Source organism: Melospiza melodia, chromosome 5 (genome assembly GCF_035770615.1).
Source record: "Melospiza melodia melodia isolate bMelMel2 chromosome 5, bMelMel2.pri, whole genome shotgun sequence".
NCBI lineage: Eukaryota > Metazoa > Chordata > Aves > Passeriformes > Passerellidae > Melospiza > Melospiza melodia.
In genome coordinates this window covers 80,504,858-80,524,541 of record NC_086198.1, presented here as the reverse complement: position 1 = coordinate 80,524,541, position 19,684 = coordinate 80,504,858, and the positions used below count along the sequence as shown (strand labels likewise).

The following is a 19,684-nucleotide window of genomic DNA, read 5'->3' as shown; positions in this document are numbered from 1 at the left end:
CCTCTGCATCTGGAAGGATGTCTGACAACACGTGTCATCTGCATGTCGTGTTCTGTGTTTGCAAGTCCCTATCTCACACTGCTCACAGGAGCTTTTGGTGCATGTGTTTAAGCTCAGGCCCCCCCAGCACACAGGGCTACATAAGGATGCAGCCCCATAGTGCACTTAGAGATGAATTCCCAAATGTCCAAGGGTAAAGGCAGTGCAAAAGGTTAGCACATAGACCGAGGGAAGATGTGCAAGGAGAAAAGCCAGGGGATGGATAAGTCTGTAGTGGTGTTTTCTTATTAATTTATAAATCTTTTGGAGGTCAGTATTGCTATAGAGGTTTTTGAAAGTAAATATATCTATAAATATGGTTTTGTTTGTTTATAGTATCTTATTAAAATGCTTAAAACTGAGGAAGGACTTGCATAGTCTTACACAGTGTATATAGGTCTTGCCTACAAGAGCTGAATGGTGAGACAGGTAATACCACCACACTTGAGGACCTAGAGGCAGAAACTGGTAAGAGCAGAATGTTACTAGTTGTACAGTTCTTCAAACTGTAATAATAATTATTTCAAAACTGAAATGATTCTGCAAGTAGATATATGTCTAATGTGTAATATTAACTGAATTATGTAGCTGATCAACAAGTAAAATCCAGGTTTTATTCTCTAAAAATAGAAATACTTCTACGGAAATATCGGATGGGAATGAAGGAAGCCAAAGATCATAAATTGAGACTTTCAGCTACTAGACAGCTACTCCCTGGGGGTTACTGCTATATGCCAGTGCTGTACAAAATAGCCCACTGCCTAAGTGGAAGGAAACAAATGTCACAAATGTGGTATTCAACTGCAATTGTTATTATGGAGGTCAGAGTCCTTGGCTGATGGGAGAAATAGACCTCGCCAGAAGTGCCAGCAGTGTCTGATAAGGGAATGTATTAAATAAGCATCAATGACTAGTGTACTCATAGGGAAGCAAAAGTTTGGTCTTTTTTATTGCTTAAAAAAAGTGGGTAATAATTATAAAAAAATAGGAGTTAGTCTCTTTGGAGCCATCTTTCCAACTGCTAAGATCTAAAAGTATTTTGGAGTATGTCTGAATTTTCAGAATTTCAAGCATTGTAGTAGAAACAATCATTCTTATTTTGAATAAACAGTTTATCACATGATGCTCTGGAAGCTGTTGTGTGGATTCTCTGCTCTGTTACCTGCTTGTCATCCCTGAAAAGAATGTCAACCCGGAGATGTGATGGCATGAAAGAAAGAAGGGCCACTTCTCTGAAATATGATTTGCACAGATGTGTTTCAGAAGGCCCTGCAGAGCAGTGCTACTCATGGAGGTGTGCGTCACGAGGCTTGTTCATCTCTGCTGATGGGACTTTACTAAAACCACTCTTGTTGGACCCTGTTTCAGGTGGGATTCCCTTTGTCCTCACTGGAGAGCTTTTCCAGCAGTCACAGAGGCCAGCTGCATTCATGATAGCTGGGACAGTCAACTGGCTCTGCAACTTCGCAGTGGGACTGCTCTTCCCCTTCATCCAGGTACTCAGCAGCCCTGCTGACTGACACGCTGTGACATCACTGCTGCTGGCAATTCCCTTGAGCTTTTGTGAACATGACCTGATCCAGGGGGCAGCCCCAGCTCATCCAGCAAATGGATGCTTCTGTGTGGTTTAATAGGTTTTTCTTCCAGAAGATGAGGAGTGACTGTTTTGGTAGCATTAGACCCTCTGCTCCAGCCCAGCTGGTTCTGCCACCTGCCTCCATGGCAGCTGGGCAGGGACAGAGAACAAGATCATGAATCCAGGAACATTTACTCAGAATACTTTCATTTAGGTAAATTTTTGGGTTTGAGTGTTTTGTTTTTGTTTTGTTTTTTTTTTTTTTTTTTTTTTTTTTGGGGGGGGGGGGTATTTTTTTGTTCTGTTTTTTGGGGTTTTTTAAAATTATCCGGACACATTTCTTCAAAACTGCAGTTTCTGCCTCCTGCACAAAACTGGGGATAACCCCGAGTTCTGCTTAGCTGTCAGATTTGAATTAATGGAACTCATGACAATCCCTACTTGTTCTGCTAATGTTACCTGACAGATCATCTGGTGAAAATGCTTAAAAAGACCCTCAATAAATTCAGATTAAAAGGCAAACTGCATTTTATAATTTCCCACACACATATTAAAGCTTTTTGAGTGATTCAGTATGCATCCATATGAAGTTTGCTGTAGCCTTGGGGAATTTATCATTAGGTATCATAAAAATATCCAGCTGTGTGATTAGAAAATTATCCAGTTTAGTTTTAATGAGGATAAATTTTATTTCCAGCTTGAAGGTTTTTTTGGGAGGATTTTTTTCTTCTTTTAAAGAAAAGAGAAATAAAAAGAGAAAAAGCTTAGAGTTTGTACCTAAAGATGAAAGCAGTGTTACTCAGACTTTGATTTTTAAAGCTTTTTCACAAGATCAAACTAGAACATCTCCTCTTTCCCAAGCTTTAACTTTTTTCCTATTTCAGTCAACCTTATTCTCAAAATTCAGTTTATGAGTCACCACTTTCCTCACATAGAGGCAATATCTTCTTAGCTCATTCTATAAACCTTAACCAGGAAAAAAATCTTTAAGGTACCTTCACAGGATGAATGCATAATCCTGCCTGTTTATTTGAATACTAACCTGATTGCTTGAGAAACAGCAGCCACTTTTTTTGATCCTTGGTATGCTTCTACAAAATTATTCCAAACATTTGGGAAACAAATCTGTTAAGTTTAGGGTTACTAAAAAAATCAACCAGTAGTTAGTTTTCCAAATGTCACCAATTAACTAATTTGAATGACTAGATTTTTGCCCTTCAACCATCTGTAGATAAATGTAATCAAAGAGTGGCTTGAGTCATACATTAAAATATATGGATGAGATTGAAAATCTAGTATACAAATAAATTTTTGACAAAATTTAAAAAGAAATTGGATGTGGCTTCTCTTCCTGGCCTCATCACTACCTATTTGAGGTGCTGAAATGTGAACAGGGTCACAGTAAATCAGAAATTAGAATGTATATATGTGGAAATGGGTGCAATGAGCTGAAGCAGGCACAGGGAAAAACAAACCAGCAGAAAAGTATAATCTAAAAGGCCAAAAACTTCTGGTGCAGTAGGATAGGCTTCTTGCGTTAAAGAAATACTCTTCATTCGTTTGCAGGCATAGACTTCAGCAATCCAGTGGTGTAGCAGAACCTTAGATTCCATGTCATCTAGAAAAAGTTTCTGTTTACTTTTTGTAATGTGTTGTGTAAATACAAAGAATTACTAAACATCAATAATTACCAAATAATTTCCCAACATGCTATTCTCACTACATGTTAATGCATTTTTATTTCATATTTCAGGTTGTGCTATTAGATTGTTATGAGGCACTTAAAGACTCCATGGTAAATTAGTGATACACTGTAGAAAACCATGGAAGATTTCTCCAGAAGTTTTCTGTCCTAATAATTTCTCTTTCTAGAAAACTGTGCAGAGTCTTTTGTTGATGTCGAAGTCACATTGTATATGCACTACATATTCAAGAAATATTTAAATTGCTATGTATTTTATATTTTTAATTTTCAAGAACAGCTCATCTTCAGACTTTCCTCCTAATACAAAAGTTTCCAATAACTGGGGAATGCAGAGGAATCTCCCATTGTGATTAGGGAGCTGCTATATGGAAAACTGATTTGACTCTTAACTGGGGTTTATATAAATAATCTGCTTGGATCTGTGATCCAGGAGGAGCTCAGTATCATATGGGATAAGGGTGCTAAAAGCATGGAAGCCTTAGTTCAGATTGCCCATCCTCCTTTCAGAAACTAATTTATTTGTGCCTGTGAAGTAGTACTTCTGAGTCATTACACTGGTTTCTGGAGGCTCTCTTTTACTTCTACTTTATTTCTTCCTTGGTTTTACACCAGGGATTTTCATTCTCAAGATTCATTTACTCAGCAAGATTGTCTTTTGCTTGTCCTTATTATTTCCTTACGGTGTGATAGCATCCCTTGACTTTTTCTATTGCTCAGCACAAGGATTTCAATAACAGGTGTGCGCAGAAAGTTATGCATAGTCTCCCTGAGCCAAGGTGTTTCAAAGTTGTTCAAATACGTTGGATGTTTCATGTAATGACAGTGTCCCTGTGTCAGGGGAAATAGTTAAAGTTCCCCTCAAAGATAAGAAAATGAAATGTAGGTTATCAGAGGGTTAGACGTGCTTGTCTTAATTGGAAGCATCCCACTTCAGAGATACAATATAAGGATCTGCTACATTTTTATGAAGAGATAGTGTGTGTGTGTGTGTGTGTGAAGGTCGTGGTTGAAATTGCAGTTCATGTCTAAAAATGTCTCTATTTTTTACTTAGGAATTATATTTCATGAGTGTACTTCAGTCCTTCTTCATTGTCCTACACTTTCAGCAGAACCTTAAATTATGTCTGGAACAGAAGGACAAAGGGGAAAGGACACAAGCTCTTATCCATTTGTTTCACTGCATTATATCAATTTGAAACAAAGTGAAGTCAAATGTCTACATGAATAACAGTTTTTCTGCTGATCAATTTTGTAAGACATTGAACCATTATAGCTTGACCTCAGCACCTCAAAAGCCAATTTGACCCACATCTCATGACACTAATCTTCATGGCAACTTCCAAATGCAAGGAGTATTTGCTGGGAAGAGCCAAAAGTTTTGTTTAAAAAATATTAATGTGTTATGTTTGTTAAATTAATTCAGATTTTTTTCATTTGCTCATTTATTTTGCTGTACCTGCCCTAGAATATATGTTTTCCTGTTTCCAGTATCACAGCCCTGCTTAGAATTTAACTTTTGCTACAGGGTGTGTTAAGTCAGTAAGCGACCATTGTTAAATATCACATAATGGTCCTCTCAACTACTTTTATATTCCTCCAGAACATGGTGTTCACAGCATGCAAGCTATTAGCAGGAAAACTGTTCTCAGCTAGATTGCTTCAAAAGTAGCAAATTGTGTGGTTTTTTTAATTAAAACCAGAATTCTGGTCATTTCAATCCTAGGTTTTTTATTTCAGTTTACTTTTCAGCTTTGAAAAAAGAGCTCTTTTTCTCATTCATTTTGGGCACTCAAAGTCAGTTCATGATGCTAAAAATTAAGTATTTTTTACTATTGTATTGAAAAGGAGATGGGGGAAATGCCTGTACATTCTCTCTAATGTGCATAGCAGCCCCTCACAAGCTGGGGATAGGTTTGTTCATCCCTTTGCTTAAGAAAATGTGGCGAAGCTGCACCTGCTTATTCACACATGTTGCTTATGCAGCTCTATTTCATCCTCAAAGTCAGCCCTGATTGCTTGCCATGGCTGGGATCTGATGTGGGGGAATTGCCTGAGTACTTTAACTTCAATTCTTTTTTGTGGTAATTGCATGTGTGTCTTAGGTAAATAATTTCTTGGTTTTCTTTTTTTTTTTCCCACAAATACAAAGCCTTGATCATCTGCAGAAAAGACAAAAATGAGTAATTCAGGATTCAGCTGGCCAGAATTTGCAGAAATGCTGTTTTTCAAATGGCCTCCTTAGAAAGCTGGTATTAAAAATAGAAGGTGATGCATTTTAAAGTTTATGCTTAACTATTAACTATCCTGTATAGAAATAGCCCTAACCAGCATTGAAAAATCCAATGCAAATCCTGCTTTGGAGAGGTTTTATTAGTCTGCTGACCTAGTAGGTGCTTCCCTCAGGAGATTGCATCTATAAATGTGTCTGCTGTTCTTCTGCCCTCCCATGGACCTGACAGGGCAGTGACCCTCAGTAACCCCAGAAAGCCTGGTCCTTCAAGGATCCTCAGCGTGCATCTGCCCTTGATATGGAATGGATATCTACCAGGAGACAGCACTGCTGCTATTTGGGGATCCACCTGAAGCTCTGCTCACCTTTGAACCTTGGGTGTTCCTGCAGGAGGTTTTGCTTAAGGAAATGCTGAGGGAAAACAGCTGCAAGGCACAGGCTGTTGTAGAGCTTTGTCCTGGCCTCCTTCTGACCTTTGGGTTTGTAATCCTGCAGGTGAAAGCCTGGCTTCAGGTATTGCTGAGGAAACGTTCCCAGCTCTGGCAAGGCTGCCTGGGGGTGTGGGAGGAGGAGCAGCTTTGTTCTGAAAGGTGCACTGTGTTCTGAGCCTGAGCAGGTCGTGCAGGCAGGGTGGAGAGAGCAGCATGGGTGGAGGTGTGAAAAGAGCAGCATGGGTGGAGGTGTCAGTGGGACATGGATGGGGCTGCCCTGGAGCTTCCTGCCTGCCCAGGGCTGTTGCTGCTGCTCCTGCTTGGAGCAGGGGGTGAGGCAGGAACCTGTCCTCACGTGAGGAAATGCAGAGCTACAGAAACCACACACTTGCCTTGAATTTTTTCTCTATTTGCTTAGAATTTCCATTCAGAATTGATTTGCTTTTACTTCTTCCTCTGACATTCCCTTCCTCTTTTAGCTGCCCCTTCCAACTGTTCAGAGGGGGTATGTTTTGCTAAATTGAATACTTGTATGCACCAGAAGAGTCAAGCTTCTCTTCTGATGGATACGAGTATTCAAATTTTTAACCAGAGAGGCTTCTACTCCATTTAGCAGGTGAAATACTGTCACAAAGCATAGAAAAAGGATTTACCTTTTCAATTTTATTATATATATTGTCATTATTCTTGTATCATTGGCAGTGCACATGTCAGTGAAGAATCTTGAGGCCATCCATGTCTGTAGGCTCAAATACCCAGAGCTGCAGAGAATCCGTGCTTTGTCACCAAAGACTTTAACTGAAGTTCTTCCTCAACTTTTTACTCCCAGCGCAGGATAAGCAATATTCTGTGGTTTTACTTCCACAGCAGCAGCAGCAGGCTCACCTCTAGCACCTTGGAAGGGGTAAAACAACAGAGAAACTACAGGTTAGTTAGGAGACTGTGGTGATGGTGATTACAAATAGTGAGGTACACAGGTTTCATGGACATAACATAAACAATATTCAATATAAATAAATTCAATACAAATAAAAGAAAGTACACATGTCATGGAACAAATATCCTGTTTCCTTGCAGATCTGTCTATTAGTACCTTTTCTGTAGTATCCATTGTTCAATATCTCAGCATTTACTGCACTTCACCACATTATTTCACATTCTAAGTTCCCTGATGGGCACATCAGACATGTTTGGGCCAATCTATTGCATGTTCCATCCCTCAGATCTTTCCTCCAGCACCAGGCAGTTCAAAATACATCAGAAACAGACAAAAATTAATTAAACATCTAGGCTGAACTGTATCCCACCTATGTCCCACTAAAGGTTTTTACTGAGTTGGGATTTGTGATTTAACACTTTCCTCCCCCTTTACCCTGTATTTCTGTCTTACAATCTTTATCAGTCTGCAGGGCATATAGAGGGTTTCATGTTTATAATGAGTAATTTAATTAGTATGTGATATTCTGTGTCAAATGCAGGTTTGGGTGATATAAATTGAACTCTGGATGACTTATCAAAGGTTTATGAATGAGTGGTTTCCTTTGCGGTGAGGGTAAATAATAACCAGCTTTAAGAAAATATTATAACTGAAGAATGGCTGGTGATGAAAGGACTTTTTATGGTCACCCTGCAGTGTTCCTCCTGTCTGGGAATTATGGGCCTGTTGGACAAATCCTGTAGGATGCAATAAACCCTACAAAACCCACTTGTAGGATTTATAACAAAATTTAATTTTTAACTTATTCTCTGTAAAACTTCAGTTGGAGGTCCTTGAGGGCTGCTTCCTCGAGGATTGCAGAAATTAAGAAGAGTATGATTATTACAAATAAATATAAATACATTAGGTAAAATAATTGCAAATAAAACATGCACTCATGAGTGTTTAGTTCAATTAGAAGATCTTTACTTAGATATGAATCAAAGATAATAAGCACTAATTTATTTAGCTCATGGACAGCAAAGAAATCAAGAGGAATTAGAAAGGGGGCACAAAGTTGTGGCTGCACCACCAAAAAACATTTATTTTAATTTATTGCAATTGATTGCCATGTTTATTTATATGGGGTATTAAAGACTCACTTTCATCGTGGAGAATATTAAATTCAGTGAAATTTTAAAAAGTGAGAAACATGATTCTGGGTAGAAATTCTGCCATTCAGCTGAAGAGCAATTACAAATGCAGAAGATCCAGATGTAAAATTTCAATTCTTAGCATGACAGGATGATTTATGAGGCACTGCAAAATTTTTTTCACCTGTCTACTATATCCTTTTGCTTCTGCCTCTGTATAAGCTATTTGTTCTATTAAGTTCTATCTGTTACATGCCAGAATATTTCCCCCCCTCCACGTTATCCATGCTGTTTGGCTTCTGATTGTCAGCTTGCTGAGGACTTCATGCTTCTAGGATTTAATGAAAAAGTATTGGTGATCTCTAGAGTCCATAAACAATATCAGAGAATGCACTTGCTGGCTTTTCCTGTTTCAGGCAGGATAGGAAGCACTGAACTAGGTAATGAATTATCCACAGAAACAAAGAACATTGTGACTAGGCAGGCTGGAAATCAGCCATGGTATTAAAAAGCAGCTGCAGGAAAGGGTTTGTTCCATTTTTTCTTTCTTGTTCCACGCAGGAATTAATGTTCTTCTTGCACACCACGCATGATGCATAATGAGCAAGTGAAACATAAAAATAGTGCCAAGAATTGCATACACCTTGAGCACCCAAAGCAGGGAGTTAAACCAGCCTGCAGTGTAGGACTGCTGTGACTAACAAGGCATGATGAGAGGCTGTTACAAAAATGTGTAAAATGAAGGTTACTGGCTCTGTCTTACTTGTTTCAGTTACATACCTTTAATGGCATCCATAAATATGTGTGTTGAGGAAGACAGGTCTGTTTCTTCTGTCCTGAGTGGCTTTCCCTGGGGTGACCTCAGCCTTGCAGCACCTGAGGTGATGTGTGAGGAGTTTGGCTCTCCTTGGGTTTGCTGTTCATGACCTCAGACAAGGCATCACAGAAATGTCACCTTATTTTTGGAGTTGGAGATACTCCTTCTGGCTTAATTCAGCCTTGTTAATAAAAGAAATTAGAAAGATATGGGTACACAAGGTGTTTGAGAGTGTAAATTAATAGAGGAGGAAGGGAGGTTTCCGCAAATGTTGCAAGTGGCTTCTGTGGAGCCATAGTATCAAACCTGTTCCAAGTTCAACAAAGCTCAGATGGCAATATGGTATTTATCAAATGTTTTTCACAACTGTACTGCTGAAAGGTAACTGGTAGCTTCTAAATGATCCAATAATCACCAGGAAAGAAATAGTTATGTTTCAGTGAACTACAACTCCTCCTGGCTGGTGGGAGCCTTTATAATCAATTTATAAATGAACTTCTTTACATCTACTCTCTTTGGTTTTACAGTGAACTAAAATCCATAACATTCAAATATGATCTGTACTTTGCATTCCCTTAACTAACTCTTACACTTTCTAGCATGAAAAGAAATGCATTTTAGGACTTTTTTTCCTGCTGTGAACTCCCCTAACTGTAAGAGTGATAACAAATGTGTGCTATTTGGGGTTTTTCCTCATTTATTTTGCAAATCTCAAAGCCTGTAACTGCTGTGATGAAGATGCCCCTGGCTATGGCAGCTTCTCCATGGGTTTGTAGAGGTGCACAGCAGTGCTGAGGCGTGCCTCAGTTCCTGTACCTGGGACTGGAATATGGTGTGCAGAACCACCCAGTGAAACATCTGCCCCATTTCCAGGAACCCCAGGCAGTGCCAGGCTCAGCTGAGCACAGTGCAGGATTCCTGCTCTCCCCTGCTCTCCCCAGCTCAGTCTGGTGTCTCCCAGCACTGCCCAGATTGCAGCTCTCTGTGCCTGTGCCAGGAACCTGCTTCGCTGTCGACAGGCACAGGCAGTGTTGGAAGAACCAAAATTTCGTGCATTTTTTTGAACGTCTCAGCGCTCCAACTAGCAATGAATGCCAGTAATGTACTTGGTTTAAAATTGCTCCATACTCCCCATTTTTTCTTTCAAACCATGCCTGCCTTTCTTCTGAATTTTTTTCTCCTTTGTAATGGCCATCTCCTCTGTTTTCTATTCACAGGCTGGTTTGCAGACCTACTGCTTCCTAGTGTTTGCTGGCGTCTGCTTTGCAGGAGCAGCATACCTGTTTTTTGTCCTGCCTGAAACAAAAAATAAGACATTTCATGAGATCAGCCAAGCATTTGCCAAAAGGAATAAAGTAACTTTAGAAATGCAAGAGATGAACCACTACCCAGGGGAGAGGAAACCAAGTGAAGAACAAGAATCAAACTTCACATCTCCAGTGGACAATGGGGAAACCATAAAAGGGATTGTGTAAACCCAGCATGTTCTTTCAGGGGATGGGGGAGAGAGTGCTCTTTTTATTTATAGCAGTGCACAACTTGTATATTTTACGAAGATCATGAAATGCTTCTCCTTTGAAAATGTTCTAAGTGAGTATGGGTGAACTCATTAGCAGCTGGGCTAACAGTTGAGACAATGAGGGGTGGAGGAGAGGCAATCGATAAATTAAATGAGATGGAGTTTCCTTGGCACCTGTGAAGCAGGTGAGTGGTGAGTGGGATGGGGAATGTAGACTTGGAGATGTGAAGTGGCAGTGGGGAGCCAGGTGTTGAGCAGCAGCTGGCTGAGCACCCCTCTGTGTTCGCAGGGAGGTGGGCACACTCTCTGCAAGAGGAGGAGGCAGAGAAAGGGAAGAGATCCCAGTGGGGACTGCTGAGAAGCAAACCTGGAATGGCACCAGAATGAATTTCTCCATGATTCCCAAAATGTCATTCAAGCTCCCCACGAGATCTGACATGGCACTTCCCTGACCTCCCATTCCTTTTCTAGCTATTTTGACTTTCAGCTGCATTGTTTGAACATCTCCCACCTTCCCACAAATGGGCAGCTCTGGGTCCTGATGAGTTTCCTTGTCTCACTTGCAAATTCTGATTCACTAGTAATAGAGTTTGTAAAAATCGTGCTCAACAAGAGTTGTCTCTAGTTTCTGGGTTTGCTGGCACTGCATTTCTCTGAATATATATATTTACATAATTTTAATTTTTAAACTTAAAAAGTTTAATATAAAGGAAAACTAAACCTCATGGGGAAGAGAGAGAACTCTGATGGTATGTGTAGGGCATAGTATTGAAACAAAAATTCAAACATGAAGTGTTCCAAGGTTAGGGTTTTTAATTTTTTTGTTTGTTTGTTTATTGCTTTTTTTTCAAATTCCTTTTAAAACAAGTCTTAGGAGCCCAAATTTCTCTGAGACCTGACAATTTAGTTCTATTAAGAACTAAATTGTCAGGTCTCAGGGTAATACTAGATGTCTGCATAGGAATTTAGACCCCTATTTCTTAAACACTAATTTTTATTTGGGCATTAGATTCTGAAGCACCAGGCCTAGCTCTTATTACCAAGTTTCTAAGCTATCTAAAGCTTTGTAAAACTGCTTGATTTCATGAGAGAAAGACTCAGCAGGCTCTCAGTGGTTCAGTCACCAATTAATGGGATTTTTTTTCTTAATCATCTTTACATCATCTTTACAGTTTGTAATTTTGATAACAGTTTTTCTTGATCCCTCTAGGTACCTGGATGTTGATGTAAAAAGAATTTTTAAATTAAATAGCTGTTTTATATGGAAAGTCAGTAAGTCTTTGAGCTGCTCTCAGTTAGGAGTAAGACACAAGAAGAAAGTGCAGCATGTAGGTAGAGTCAACTGCTTCCACAAGTTGTATTTACTAATCTAGAAATTCATTAATTTGGAGCATTTTTGCAAGAAAATTTGCATATATATTCATATATGTATGCATACCTGAATATATATGTATATACATTCCAAGCATAGATGTATATTAATATTCAGTGGCTTAATATTAGTGCCTTTAAGGTGAAAGAGGGTAGATAGAGATTGGATATTAGGAAGAAATTCTTTTCTGTGAGGGTGATGAGGTACTGGAGCAGGTTGCCCAAAGAAACTGTGGCTGCCCCATCCCTGGAATTGTTCAAGTCCAGATTGGATGGGGCTTTGAGCAATCTGGTCTAGTGGAAGGTGTCCTTGCCCATGGTGGGGGATTGGAACAAGATGATCTTTAAGGTGCCTTCCAACCCAGGCTATTCTATGATTCTGTGATTTATATTCGTGTATATACACACACAGTGGATAATTATTTTCTGGTATCTGCAGGGGGAGGGGGGGGTTGTTTGTATTTCTCCAAGTAATAAGCTCATTTTTGTTTTGTTCTACACTGTAAATTACACTGTAAATTATAATCAGAGATCCTAACGTTCAGCTGTTACTACTAATTTATGCATATAGTTTTATACTGTGATTTATTTGTATATGGCATATTTACCACAGACATTGTAAGCTGACCTAATAGGGCAATTTCATTACTAGGTAATTGACAAAAAATTGATGGGTGCTTTTATGCCAGACTTTATGGAGTTTTTTTCCACTGGGATAGAAGTACAGCAGTAAGAAAATTAAATATATGTGAGAAAGATAATTGAGAATGAAAAATAAAAAATTTATGGGTTTGGTGCTACTATTAAGAAAGAGAGAAAAGTGGGATTATTCCAACAGACAGTCATAAATGGAAGTTAATCAAATACTGTGGAGAAAACTGAACAAAAATATTGTTTTAATAACCACTTGTAAAATTATATATACAGCAAATGAAAGTACTACCTTTCAGTGCCTTTAGTTCCCTATTCCAAGGGTTACATGAGGCTTGCAAGGTGAGTGGTTATGTAAACACTGAGTGTGAATGCCAGCCCTCAAGAAAATGTTATGAAAAATTTCTTCCTTTTTTGCCTTCAGGGCAAGACTGGCAAATTCAGACCTTCTGCTTCAGACTGGGAATTACTTCACTTTGTAGTTAGGGCTACTAACATGGTATGATGAGATGTGCTTTGAGCCATGGTGGAAAATTGGAAACCAATATTATTAGAATGAGCAGAATTTAGCACTTAGTGCTGTTCATCAGCATACATTATAGACACTGTTGAAAATGTTACCACTGGATAACTTCAATTAAATATCATGCTGACCTGATACAGCAGTTGTATCAGAAATCAGGACTTCTGCAACAAGATAAAATCATCTTACATTTGCCTACAGTTGCATTTGGAGCCCAGCTCTGAATGCATGGGTAGAGATGTCTGATAGAATTTCCTATCACAGCTCGGGGGCCCTGTACAGCATTAGCAGCAAGGGGTCATGTTTTCATTTCTGCAATGCCATTTGCCCTCTCCTGTCCTGCCTGAGATGGGCACACACTTTCTGTGTGGCTGCAAAGAGCTGCTACAGACTGAGCACGGTGTGGGACGGGGGTTCCACATCTCACCTGATTTTTCTTGCCATCCAATGGTCAAAGCAATTCCAGGCCAAGCTAGTGCTCTGTTCACTAGCCAGGGAAGTGTCTTCTGCCTTGGGCTGTGGGAGTTGTGCCAGTACTTCATTAACTTTCTCATCTCTGACCCTAACGAGTGTGTTGTTCTTGAAGTTGTTCCATACAGTTTTTTTCCATTGTTACGCTGCTATAATTTTTCCAGCAAGGAGAGGACCACATGGAAAATATCAGCAACTTACAGTTTATTTTTTCTTGTTGAATGTATCTAATTGTCAATAGCCTGTGTGTTTGTCAGCAAGTGTTGTGTGATGCCACATTTCCTTTTCCTGTCTGACATTGGGGTGAGGTACTGTGAGATGGTGTTTGTATGGGTACCCAAGTCTGTGTGATCCACTATGTCCATGAACAGTGATTGCAAAATAAACCTTTGGAATAAAATTGAAATTATGTGGATTTTGTTCTGGGTAAATCTGAACCTCCCCATGTGCACGTGTTTCAATTCCCTGGGGTTTTGTATGTCCCAGCACAAGACTGTTCAGTCCTATATCTGGATGAGCCAAGTCATTGTGAACTCCGCAGTTGGGTAGTTGGGAATTATGGGAAGAAAATGGTCCCTGAAGCATTTTTTGTGGCATATTTTATTTTGAAGTATTATTTATATTTTGATTCTCAAATCAGATTCCACACTTCATTCTTTCATATGTTTATACTGGGCTTCAGAAATAAAAATGCAGACAACGGTGTGAGGAAAATTATTAAAACTGGCTAGTGGTAGTAATAACTGCTTATAAGAATTGTTGAAACTGGTGAGGCTTTTTGCAGAAAGTTGTCATTAGCAATGGATGAATTTGAGTTGCTACAGCTCTACTTTTTGATGAGAAATTCAGTCAAGTGACTATTTCTGCTACAAGGATATGCAAAAACTGAAATCTGAAAGATGTATAAAAAGTTGAATTTCATACTTCAGGTTTTGAAGCCAATTTTTGCTCCACAAGGATCGGCTTTCTAGTGGGGGAAGATGTGAGTAATAATCCATATGGGATAATTTTCATCTTCAGAGTAAAATCTTAAAAAGTAAAAAAAAAGTGAAAAAAATATCCACTCCAAAATCAACTCTGTGAAATTTGCTTTCTTTCATTTGACTATTTTTATGTGCTTTTCCTTAAAGACTTCACCATATAAACTACTGGAGCTCACATCACTTCACACAGCAGGAAGAACAAATCCAAGTACAGCATTCTTAGGAAATGCCTGTGGACTTTTCCTTTCAGTCTAATTCTAGTAAACAGAGTTCAGATAAAATCTAAAAACCTGAAACACACAGGCCCAAACTGAAGTAGGTTGGTTAAGGTGAACATTTGTGCAGTTAAAACATTCAGGTTTGACTCCATACTTAATTCTCTTTACAAGTAATTTTATTTGAAAGTGAGACCTATGGAAAGGTGAATTTCTTGGGCTTGGACTCCTAATCAAATTATCACAGCCCAGTAAGCAATCATGAATAACCTGAGTCACTGGAGCCTCCTCCTTGCAGGCTAAGTTGCATTAACCTTGCTTTTGCCATGACCCAAGACAAACATGGGCAGTGGATAATTGAGCTGGTTTTTGAGATGTTCCTGCTAAAGCTTCACTACAGTTAAACTCTTTTAAACTTGGATTTTGGTTTTTAAAAAAAAGTACACAAGAAAAGCTTTCAGGAGACATTTACACAGTGAATGGTGAAGTCAACAGCAAACTTCTCCAGTGGTTTCAACTCCACAAGTGTAGCCAAGAAAGACACACTATACGTACAGGAATGCTAAGTTTGGCATGTTTTTATCTGCTTTAGATAGCAAACCAGTGGCTTGTTTTCCCAGTCTAGGAAAATAATGGCATAATTCAGAGGCTGCAAAAGCACCAATCTGAGGCGTTTCTTCTGAATTTGGGAGCAGAGGCTTGGTTGGTTGGTTGGTTGGTTGGTTGGTTGGTTGGTTGGTTGGTTGGTTGGTTGGAGATTTGTTGAGGTTTTTTTTAGGAGAACACTTTTTTCCTTGCTCATACACCAAAGCAGAGTACCAGGAATGAGACTGCTGGAGTTGTTGGTTGTCTTAAGATTATTCCCAAAAGGTATAAAGACAAATATGACCCTGTCAGACCCTTGAAAGACAATCCATTAAGAGCATGATCTTGCAAATGTAGGAGGTAATTTTTCTGCTGCTGTGTAAGGTACCATGCAGAGACATTGATTTTTGTTTCATTTTCTCTTGGTCCTCTCAGTTAAAAAAGTCAGTCAAGCTAAATGAAATGCTCATCTCTACATTTGTTCCACCTTTTGTTTCTGACTTGTTCCACCAAATTATATAAAAACTTTTACAGTTCACACTTGAAAATCAGAAAGCAATAGTTACTTAGGAAAAGCAAACATGCCAAAGATTACAAAAGTGATAAATACAATTTTCTCTACAGGCTGGCATTTTCAAAGATGAATTCAAGATTTAATCCCTTAAATCCAAATTTCATATAATTTCATGTCTTTGTATTAAACTCTTATATATACTGTCCATGTATATGTGTATATATAGAGAGACTTTTATGTTATCCCATGGAAAAAGTTCAGCAGCTTTAATTCTTGTACATAAAATAAATTGGACCATTTGGATACTATATCAAGTTGTGAACTGGACAGGTGAGACACTCTGGGATTCAGACACTTGCATTAACAAACTTAGCTAAAGTTTGCATCATCTAAGGTTTGGAAAAGTTGCCTAGCAAGGCTGTCTCTTTTTGGCCAGCCTTGGACTTGTCATTTTTCACTTTTCTAGACTGCTAGGGAGAGACTATGATGCTGATTCGCTTAATTTATTTTGAGGCATCAAAGGAAAACATCAAAACTCTTTTCATCCAGCTAGACTGAAGACCCTCAAGAAGCAGCACATATTAGAATAGCCCTCAGGCTAAATATACTTTTCCAGGATCTGGTGATGCATTTTGTACACCAGAATCTCAGCCTTTCAGTGGGGAGGCCTCACTGCCACCCCTCCCTTCTTTTCTCTCCTCTATCCCCACCTTCCCCTGACATGGGCTGTGCTTTGCCTCTAGGTGTGCCAGCACATCTTTAGAAACAGCATTTTCATCAACTGAAAGAATTAGAAAAGCTGATGCTTCTCTGGACCACCATTCAGGCAGGCATGCTGTCACAATTCTTACAGGTTGCAGTGAGCATTATTTCCTGACTCAGACTATCACAAAAGTGGGGGAACCCCAGCACCACCCAAAAAATACATAAAGAGGCAGAAAGGAGGGCTCACCTCTCAGTGGGATGAAAGGGGTGCAACCATGGCTCTCCTGCAGACAGGTACAGCTGCACTTTTAAACTTCTTTTATGGACTTTAAATAGGCCATGAGCAATGCAACCACAAGGAAGGTGGAAGAAACTCAGGAGTTTGTGACTGGGCAGCTGCTGACAGATGAAATCTGTGTCTGAGAAATCATCCAAGTGGCTTAGGCATTGCTGCTGTGGATTTAATCAGTATGAAACATGTAGATGGGCATCTGTGGTATCACTCTGAGATCACAGTGAAAGCACTGCTCACTTTGCAATAGTAATCAAAGAAAACAAAGGGCCAAAGGGACAACAGTGGACATCACAAGAAAAATCTAATATTACAAATTAAGTTTTCTAATGGAATATCAGTTAAGAATAAACATGGCCAAGAAAAACAGGATGCAAGACAGATGGCTTATTTTTTGGTACATGACACCTATTCAATGAGCAATTAAAAATTAATTTAAAGGTAATAGAAAAGTTCAGAAATGCATAACCAAAGCTGTAGAATTCATTAGCACAAATTAGAATTAATGAATTTTTATAGGAGTAGATATTTAAATTAATGATAACTTTCATATTTAGGTTAGGCACTGGGAATAAAGAACAGCTGTAGCTAATAACAGCTAAGAAATTTCTCCAGGGAGCTGAATTGCCTATAATTGGCCATTAGATCACACTTCCATCTTCTTTTCAGATGCACAGATAAATTATGGACACAAGCTGATGCTTTTCTGGACCACCATTCAGGCATGCTGTCACAATTCTTACAGGTTGCAGGGAGCAGCATTTACTGACCATAGAAGTGGGGAAACCCCAGCACTACCCAAAAAATAAATAAATAAGACTTAAGGAAGGTGGGGATAGAGGAGGGAAAAAAGGGAGGGGTGGCAATGCGGCCTCCCCACTGAAAGGCTGAAAGATTGTGGTGTACAAAATGCATCTCTAGATCCCAGAAGAGTATATTTAGCTTGGGCCAGCCTGAGCACTATGCTAATACATGCTGCTTCTTGAGGATCTTCAATGTAAATTGTTCTCTAGCTGGATGAAAAGAGTTTTGATGTTTTCTTTTGATGCTTCAAAATAAATTTAAGCAAATTAGCATATAAGTCTCACATTGTTTCAAAAACACCCAAAACCCAAGCCTCAAGTTGTTTCCACACAAGGAAGCTTTCATATTAAATTTGAATTATGCTTAGTGATAACCATTGGGAGATTGTGTTCTGAACGTTTCCAACCCTTTTAAAAGCTTTGCTACATTTTATTAACTCAGATTTTTCACAGCTGTTACTTGGTAGAAGTTTCAACCTCTTCTCATTGTTCACAGCCTTGGCTAATCAGCATGAGAAATGAATGTTAGTAAGACAAAAAAAAATATTCTAACAATTCAGCAAGAGTAGGAGGAGAATCAGCATATCTGGCAAGCTTGTGTGTTCACTATGAACCAGGACAGCTGGCTCTGATTACTTAAAATTGTAAAAACTTAATCAGTAGGTTTTCTAAATATTCTCAAACTATTTACTAAATAGGGTCAGCTTTGTACTCCAAAGTACTGCCTTGAAGAGCTGGAGTCCAAATGGAGTAGGTGACGTTGGCACTCAGGATGTGGGTGGTGCTGAAGAGATGATCACTCTGGAATTCAAAATTGTTCTCAGCTCTAAGACAATTTTTGGTTTAAATTTAGAAGTGACAGAATATTGTAACACATCATACATGCTTTCACTGTCATTAAATTACTCAATACTACTTAAAAATCAGATTTTGAAGGCAAAGACATTTCTTTTATCTTTCAAATGAAAGACATTGACAATGCTTTCTTCTGTACACAGTATTAGATCGTGGGCATTTATCATGGCCACTTTTGATCAGTTATACCATGAAGAGCTTCACTAGGTGAAAAGTAGAAAACTTTTCCAGCTCCAGTAGATAATGCAATGTCTTTTAGGCCGCTCAGACTTCAGAATCAAAAGAAAAATGCCAAAATAGTCAAATATTAAAGCCACTGCCTCTGGAGCCCCACACCGTAGCTCTTAGAGAGGCTTTACCTTTAAATATTGCAGGTGGGATCTGAGGTAGGCAATGCTTGGCATTTTACCCTTCCCTGTCATCACAGGCCAGGATTTCAGAAACCTTTACACAGCACTGAATATTCACATAAATACTTTTGGTGGTGAGAAAATGATTGATAAGCAACACAAATGAGAGCTGAGTCTGAGTCATAAGGTTAAAAACTAGCAGGACTGAGTCCTTGTTCAGTAAACAGCATTTATTACCAATCTCTCCAGTCTGTGGTCCTAAAGATTTATTGTGGAGCTAAGCAGGGTATGACTGCTGCCTCCTAAGAGTGAAATCAAAATCATCTCTACAAGTTTCTTTCTGCATTGAGAATATGCTCAGTAGGAATTATTACAATGGCCAGATTTGCCCTGGGTGTTTATCTGTAATATTTCATCTGACCTACATGCACAACTCGACCAGCTCAGGCTCTGCCCTCCTTACAGCTGGCTGGGTTTGGCCAAGCTCCTACACAGTGTCACTGCTGGCAGCAGGTCACAGCAGGTCACAGATCCACCCCCTCCCTCAGCCTGGCAGCAGTGCTTGGTTTAGTCCTTTCACAGTCACTTAAAGGACAAAAATCTTACCATTTATTGAGATGATACATGGTAAATGCCTAATCTGCTTCTATGACATTTTATGCTTCGTATTTATGAAACTCAATAGTTGCTTTATTCTGTAATTTTTGGTGTTCTCTTTATTTGTATATGTGTTTTTCGTGGCAAAAAATCCCACTCTTGCCTCTTCCCGAGATTTAGAAACATGAGGGATCAGATTCTCTTGCAAAAGAAAACAAAACAAAAAAATCTTGCACAGTATTTATTTAATAAATCATCAAATAACATTTTCACAGCCCCCTTCAAAATCTATGTTTCTGTCAGCTGGACAATAGTGAAGGGGCTATCACAGAAAAAGGAAGAAGAGCAAATGTCATACAAGTTCACAAAGGTGCTGAAGCTC

The 19,684-nt window shown here is 39.0% G+C and overlaps 1 protein-coding gene across 2 annotated transcripts in view; it reads left to right on the top strand.

Annotated features, from left to right (window-relative positions):
• SLC2A9 (solute carrier family 2 member 9) overlaps positions 1-13,809 on the top strand; it is a 79,812-nt gene extending 66,003 nt beyond the window's left edge. The window contains exons 11-12 of one of the 2 annotated variants that reach the window (XM_063157639.1): positions 1,408-1,535; positions 10,086-13,809. In XM_063157639.1, coding sequence (XP_063013709.1) covers positions 1,408-1,535; positions 10,086-10,343 — 386 coding nt within the window. In that variant the 3' untranslated portion in view covers positions 10,344-13,809. The remainder of the gene's footprint in view (positions 1-1,407; positions 1,536-10,085) is intronic. The other variant, XM_063157640.1, reaches the window with a different exon arrangement.
• Positions 13,810-19,684: the final 5,875 nt, after the last annotated feature.